The sequence below is a fragment of the Eucyclogobius newberryi genome, unplaced genomic scaffold, assembly GCF_026437365.1.
Source record: "Eucyclogobius newberryi isolate DKJ021-1_F unplaced genomic scaffold, fEucNew1.0.hap1 SCAF_5, whole genome shotgun sequence".
NCBI classification, from domain to species: domain Eukaryota; kingdom Metazoa; phylum Chordata; class Actinopteri; order Gobiiformes; family Gobiidae; genus Eucyclogobius; species Eucyclogobius newberryi.
Window position 1 is genome coordinate 6,168,076 of NW_027316167.1, and position 7,641 is coordinate 6,175,716.

Below are 7,641 nucleotides of genomic sequence, written 5' to 3' on the forward strand. Positions count from 1 at the left end.
GGTCATACGTGTTCTACAGGTCATACGTGTTCTACAATGAGCAGGTCTTCTTCAGGTCACAACTAAACAATCATTTCCTAACAGTGAAGTGGAGACAGACTGAAACATCAAGAGAGATGAGGGGCCCTAAAGAGCCTGTACAGGTGCAGCGCGGCTCGGCCCTGTCATTAGGGGCCCCTCTGCTGCCACAGGTCAGAGGTCACATGAAAGCACAGTCCCTTTGACAGACACAGCTGTGACTGCAGTAGAACAGTCTGTAATCAGTGTGAGTCACATGACCCTCTGCATCTGTTTGACCCAGAGGAAACACTTACCCTCGAGCAGCTCCCTCTGGTGGTCTGAGCACAGCAGTGACACGGCCACAGAGCTGCTCCTGGGGCCCCTGCTCCTGGGGCCCCGGCCCCTGCTGCAGCTCCAGCACCAGCACATCCCCCCCACACCTGCACACAAAGACGTGTGTGTCTCTAAAGCCGTCTTCAGACCGGGGCGTCCAAAGCGTCCAGTTTATATTCAAACAGTATTATCACATACGTGTTTTAATATACCACACATGGCTGCTGTGTGTGTGTGTGTGTGTTAGTGTGTGTGTGAGTGTGTGTGAGTGTGTGTTAGTGTGTGTTAGTGTGTGTGTGAGTGTGTGTTAGTGTGTGTTAGTGTGTGTTAGTGTGTGTTAGTGTGTGTGTGAGTGTGTGTGAGTGTGTGTTAGTGTGTGTGAGTGTGTGTGAGTGTGTGTGAGTGTGTGTTAGTGTGTGTTAGTGTGTGTGTGAGTGTGTGTGAGTGTGTGTTAGTGTGTGTTAGTGTGTGTTAGTGTGTGTTAGTGTGTGTGTGAGTGTGTGTGAGTGTGTGTTAGTGTGTGTTAGTGTGTGTGTGAGTGTGTGTTAGTGTGTGTTAGTGTGTGTTAGTGTGTGTTAGTGTGTGTGTGAGTGTGTGTGAGTGTGTGTGAGTGTGTGTGAGTGTGTGTGAGTGTGTGTTAGTGTGTGTTAGTGTGTGTGTGAGTGTGTGTGAGTGTGTGTTAGTGTGTGTTAGTGTGTGTGAGTGTGTGTTAGTGTGTGTTAGTGTGTGTGAGTGTGTGTGTTAGTGTGTGTTAGTGTGTGTTAGTGTGTGTGTGAGTATGTGTGAGTGTGTGTTAGTGTGTGTTAGTGTGTGTTAGTGTGTGTGTGAGTGTGTGTGAGTGTGTGTTAGTGTGTGTTAGTGTGTGTGTGAGTGTGTGTGAGTGTGTGTTAGTGTGTGTTAGTGTGTGTTAGTGTGTGTGTGAGTGTGTGTTAGTGTGTGTTAGTGTGTGTTAGTGTGTGTTAGTGTGTGTGTGAGTGTGTGTGAGTGTGTGTTAGTGTGTGTTAGTGTGTGTGTGAGTGTGTGTGAGTGTGTGTTAGTGTGTGTTAGTGTGTGTGTGAGTGTGTGTGAGTGTGTGTTAGTGTGTGAGTGTGTGTTAGTGTGTGTTAGTGTGTGTTAGTGTGTGTGTGAGTGTGTGTGAGTGTGTGTTAGTGTGTGTTAGTGTGTGTTAGTGTGTGTGTGAGTGTGTGTGAGTGTGTGTTAGTGTGTGTGTGTGCGTTAGTGTGTGTGTGTGTGCGTGTGTGTGTGCGTGTGTGTTAGTGTGTGTTAGTGTGTGTGTGTGTGTGTTAGTGTGTGCGTGTTAGTGTGTGTGTTAGTGTGTGTTAGTGTGTGTTAGTGTGTGTGCGTGTTAGTGTGTGTTAGTGTGTGTTAGTGTGTGTGTGTGTGTGTTAGTGTGTGCGTGTTAGTGTGTGTGTTAGTGTGTGTTAGTGTGTGTTAGTGTGTGTGCGTGTTAGTGTGTGTTAGTGTGTTAGTGTGTGTTAGTGTGTTAGTGTGTGTTAGTGTGTGTGTGTTAGTGTGTGTGTGTGCGTGTTAGTGTGTGTTAGTGTGTGTGTGTGTTAGTGTGTGTGTGTGCGTGTTAGTGTGTGTTAGTGTGTGTTAGTGTGTGTTAGTGTGTGTTAGTGTGTGTGTGTGCGTGTTAGTGTGTGTGTGTGCGTGTTAGTGTGTGTGTGTGCGTGTTAGTGTGTTAGTGTGTGTTAGTGTGTGTGTGTGCGTGTTAGTGTGTGTGTGTGTTAGTGTGTGTGTGTGTTAGTGTGTGTGTGTGTTAGTGTGTGTTAGTGTGTGTGTGTGTTAGTGTGTGTTAGTGTGTGTGTGTGTTAGTGTGTGTTAGTGTGTGTGTGTGTTAGTGTGTGTTAGTGTGTGTGTGTGTGTGCGTGTTAGTGTGTGTGTGTGCGTGTTAGTGTGTGTTAGTGTGTGTGTGTGTGCGTGTTAGTGTGTGTTAGTGTGTGTTAGTGTGTGTTAGTGTGTTAGTGTGTTAGTGTGTGTGTGTGCGTGTTAGTGTGTTAGTGTGTGTTAGTGTGTGTGTGTGCGTGTTAGTGTGTGTGTGTGTTAGTGTGTGTGTGTGTTAGTGTGTGTTAGTGTGTGTGTGTTAGTGTGTGTTAGTGTGTGTTAGTGTGTGTGTGTGTTAGTGTGTGTGTGTGTTAGTGTGTGTTAGTGTGTGTGTGTGTTAGTGTGTGTTAGTGTGTGTTAGTGTGTGTGTGTGTTAGTGTGTGTTAGTGTGTGTGTGTGTGTGCGTGTTAGTGTGTGTGTGTGCGTGTTAGTGTGTGTTAGTGTGTGTGTGTACGTGTTAGTGTGTGTTAGTGTGTGTTAGTGTGTGTTAGTGTGTGTTAGTGTGTTAGTGTGTTAGTGTGTGTTAGTGTGTTAGTGTGTTAGTGTGTGTTAGTGCGTGTTAGTGTGTGTGTGTGTTAGTGTGTGTTAGTGTGTGTTAGTGTGTGCGTGTTAGTGTGTGTGTGTGCGTGTTAGTGTGTTAGTGTGTGTTAGTGTGTGTTAGTGTGTGTGTGTGCGTGTTAGTGTGTGTTAGTGTGTGTGTGTTCTTGTGCGTCACCTGGGGATCCACACAGCCTCTTGGACACAGAGGACGGCGATGGCCTGACGCTCAGAGTCACTGAAGTCAGGTTCCACACACTGCTGGTACCTGCACCTGCTGCTCGGCCCCTGGGAGAGTGACGGGGGCCCGTTCAGGCTGGCCTCTGTGGTGGAGGGTGAGATGGACCCCTGAGGACTGGGCTCTATGCTGCTGGGGGGAGTGGGGGGCCCCTCCAGGCTGAACTCTGTGCTGCTCATGGACCCCTCCATGTGTGATAGTTCTGATGTGACAGAGTCCTGAAAGTACTGCGCTCCAGCACCTGGGCTGCACATGTACGTCACACCCACGGGCCGCCTCCTCTGCACGCCGGGGTCACTGGGGTCACCGGGGTCATTGGGGTCACAAGGGTCAGGGGTGGGCACAGAGGAGGGATGTTGAACAGGGAAGACATCTCTGAGTGGATTTCTATCTCCACAACTGTAAAACATGAGTTACATCATCAGTCACAGCCACAAAACAAACTGGTTTAGTCTGAACTCTCCAGTCAGAGCTCAGGTCATGTGATCACTTTCTCTTCAGGCGGATCTGACTCGTTACATCTCATACTTTCTGGTACGACTTGTCGTCAGGTCAGGTTCAAAAAGAGGGGAAGAAAGTACTGAATCTAACATAAGAATACACCTTTCAGCTGTCGAGGTGGAGTGTGCTGGGAACTCACCTGGGGCGCTTCACAGACACTTTATGACCCTTCACTTTATGACCCTTCACATTATGACCCTTCACATTATGACCCTTCACATTATGACCCTTCACTTTATAACCCTTCACTTTATGACCCTTCACTTTATGACCCTTCACATTATGACCCTTCACATTATGACCCTTCATTTTAAGACCCTTCACTTTATGACCCTTCACTTTATGACCCTTCACATTATGACCCTTCACATTATGACCCTTCACATTATGACCCTTCACTTTAAGACCCTTCACATTATGACCCTTCACATTATGACCCTTCACTTTAAGACCCTTCACATTATGACCCTTCACATTGTGACCCTTCACATTATGACCCTTCACATTATGACCCTTCACATTATGACCCTTCACTTTAAGACCCTTCACATTATGACCCTTCACATTGTGACCCTTCACATTATGACCCTTCACATTGTGACCCTTCACTTTATGACCCTTCACTTTATGACCCTTCACATTATGACTCTTCACATTATGACCCTTCACATTGTGACCCTTCACATTGTGACCCTTCACATTATGACCCTTCACATTATGACCCTTCACATTATGACTCTTCACATTATGACCCTTCACATTATGACCCTTCACATTGTGACCCTTCACATTATGACTCTTCACATTATGACCCTTCACATTGTGACCCTTCACATTGTGACCCTTCACATTGTGACCCTTCACATTATGACTCTTCACATTATGACCCTTCACATTATGACCCTTCACATTATGACCCTTCACATTATGACCCTTCACATTGTGACCCTTCACATTATGACTCTTCACATTATGACCCTTCACATTGTGACCCTTCACAGGACAGTAACACGTCTGAGTACTGTGCTTGTAAAGTTCATAGAACTGTGGCTCATAAACCCTCAGGTGAGGATTTACTCTGTTCTGCTTCTAGTGTTTTATTCCTTTTGTTGATTCATGATTCTAATGGCCCGTTCAAACCGCAAGTTGGACGCAAGTACGCATGAAGAAAAACGCAAATACGCCGCGTTCTCGACGCAGCGGAGCAGAGACGAAATATAGTAAGCAGACGCGCGTTTGCCGCGTGCGCATGCGCAGTGGAGGTGTTGAGAAAGTGCCTTTTGCGTATTTGCTCTTCAAAGCCCAAAAACGGAGACGCTCGGCGGCGTGTCTGGATCCACCAGTGATCCCAGTTGAGTCAATACCATCATTTGCTTCAGGACTGGATAAACATCGCTCTCAGCTGTAGTTTCGTTTGTCCCGGGTCCTGTTTGATGACTTGTTTCCCGCATTGGTGCGCGGACATGTACCAGGACAACAACAACTACAGACGCCTGTCCATCTGTCCATCAGGTCAGTACAGAAATATTCATGTCTGAGCGCAATAATAAAGTGTGTGTGCTGTGTATGTGCTGTGTATGTGCTGTGTGTGTGCTGTGCTGTGTGTGTGCTGTGTATGTGCTGTGTGTGTGCTGTGTGTGTGCTGTGTGTGTGCTGTGTGCTGTGTGTGTGCTGTGTGTGTGCTGTGTGTGTGCTGTGTGTGTGTGTGTGTGTGCTGTGTATGTGCTGTGTGTGTGCTGTGTGCTGTGTGTGTGCTGTGTGTGTGCTGTGTGTGTGCTGTGTGTGTGCTGTGTGTGTGCTGTGTATGTGCTGTGTGTGTGCTGTGTGTGTGCTGTGTGCTGTGTATGTGCTGTGTGTGTGCTGTGTGTGTGCTGTGTGTGTGCTGTGTATCTGCTGTGTGTGTGCTGTGTGCTGTGTATCTGCTGTGTGTGTGCTGTGTGTGTGCTGTGTGTGTGCTGTGTGTGTGCTGTGTGTGTGCTGTGTGTGTGCTGTGTGTGTGCTGTGTGTGTGCTGTGTGTGTGCTGTGTGTGTGCTGTGTGTGTGCTGTGTGCTGTGTATGTGCTGTGTGTGTGCTGTGTGTGTGCTGTGTGTGTGCTGTGTGTGTGCTGTGTATGTGCTGTGTGTGTGCTGTGTGTGTGCTGTGTGCTGTGTATGTGCTGTGTGTGTGCTGTGTGTGTGCTGTGTGTGTGCTGTGTATCTGCTGTGTGTGTGCTGTGTGCTGTGTATGTGCTGTGTGTGTGCTGTGTGTGTGCTGTGTGTGTGTTGTGTATGTGCTGTGTGTGTGCTGTGTGCTGTGTGTGTGCTGTGTGTGTGCTGTGTGCTGTGTGTGTGCTGTGTGTGTGCTGTGTGTGTGCTGTGTGCTGTGTATGTGCTGTGTGTGTGCTGTGTGTGTGCTGTGTGTGTGTTGTGTATGTGCTGTGTGTGTGCTGTGTGCTGTGTGTGTGCTGTGTGTGTGCTGTGTGTGTGCTGTGTGTGTGCTGTGTATCTGCTGTGTGTGTGCTGTGTGTGTGCTGTGTGTGTGCTGTGTGCTGTGTGTGTGCTGTGTGTGTGCTGTGTGTGTGCTGTGTGTGTGCTGTGTGTGTGCTGTGTATGTGCTGTGTGTGTGCTGTGTGTGTGCTGTGTGTGTGCTGTGTGTGTGCTGTGTGTGTGCTGTGTATGTGCTGTGTGTGTGCTGTGTGTGTGCTGTGTGTGTGCTGTGTGTGTGCTGTGTGTGTGCTGTGTGTGTGCTGTGTATGTGCTGTGTGTGTGCTGTGTGTGTGCTGTGTGTGTGCTGTGTGTGTGCTGTGTGTGTGCTGTGTGTGTGCTGTGTATGTGCTGTGTGTGTGCTGTGTATGTGCTGTGTGTGTGCTGTGTGTGTGCTGTGTGTGTGCTGTGTGTGTGCTGTGTGTGTGCTGTGTGTGTGCTGTGTGTGTGCTGTGTGTGTGCTGTGTATCTGCTGTGTATGTACTGTGTATGTACTGTGTATGTGTTGTGTATGTACTGTGTATCTGTTGTGTATCTGTTGTGTATCTGCTTGTGGTTGTGTATAAAACCAATGAAAAGTACATAGATAGTAAAAAATTATATTTTTTGTCAGTAAAAAAAAACAGTTTTCATAGCGTTAATATGTTTTTCTAGTGCACCATTTAAAATTCGATTGTGGTATATTTAATGAAAGTACAAGTAAACTAAATTTAGGCTATATAGTTATTTGTTTGTTTTATTATTCAGATCTCTTGCCACTGGGGATTTCTACAGGACAATCACCAGCAGCTTTAGGGTTAATTTTAGTGGTAAATTAAATAAGTACATCTTTAAATAGCCACTGAATTTCCCAGACTCCCCAGTATTATATATATGAAAAAGATGCATGTAAACAGGACACACATTTTATAATATAAAATAATTTATTTTGTGGAAAAATAGAACAGTAAATAACTATTCTCTCTCTCTCTCTCTCTCTCTCTCTCTCTCTCTCTCTCTCTTCCCCCCCCCCCCCCCCCAAAACATGCAAAGTAATATTTAAAAAAAAAAAAGGCATCTGTCTGCACTTGTATTCTTAATAAAGATGACGTGAAATTAATTAAACAATAGATTAAATAGCCTATATTTGACAGAAAAGTTATATTTATTTTGATATAAAAAAAAAAATCACAGCAATGATCGTGAGCCGGCCCTCCGCTACTTGCCTGGATTCGAATATGGTCCTCAGAGGCCCCTGGTGTAACATTTCAATCTTGATATTTTGACCTAAATAATTCTGTTTAATATGACATGTTCTCCTAGTGTATTTAAGTGTTTTTATGTATTTTATGTCCACTTTATGTTTTGGCATTTTATTTGGATATCCTGTTTATACTATATTTTGTTTTTGACAGGGGACCTCATTGGCTTCTCCCTGTATTATATATATATATATATATATATATATATATATATATATATATATATATATATATATATATATATATATATATATATATATATATATATATATATATATATATATATATATATATATATATATATATATATATATATATATATATATATATAATTATAACTCACCAGTACTTGGCACACAGCACGTAGGACGCAGCGTGGTACAGCAGGACAGTATTGGTCAGGTCGTCCAGGACCCAAACCGCTTCTTGTCCCCACAGACAGAAGCTGGTTGCCATGGACACGATGGAGGAGGGCGGAGTGTAGGGCTCCAGTCTTCTGATAGG

The 7,641-nt window shown here is 45.4% G+C and overlaps 1 protein-coding gene across 1 annotated transcript in view; it reads right to left on the reverse strand.

The window, feature by feature from the left end:
• lrrk1 (leucine-rich repeat kinase 1) overlaps positions 1–7,641 on the reverse strand; it is a 134,605-nt gene that overhangs the window by 2,312 nt on the left and 124,652 nt on the right. The window contains exons 34-36 of the mRNA XM_072465852.1: positions 7,481–7,641; positions 2,873–3,331; positions 315–440 (exon numbers count right to left, since the gene is read on the reverse strand). The exon at positions 7,481–7,641 is cut by the window's right edge and continues 54 nt beyond it. Coding sequence (XP_072321953.1) covers positions 315–440; positions 2,873–3,331; positions 7,481–7,641 — 746 coding nt within the window. The remainder of the gene's footprint in view (positions 1–314; positions 441–2,872; positions 3,332–7,480) is intronic.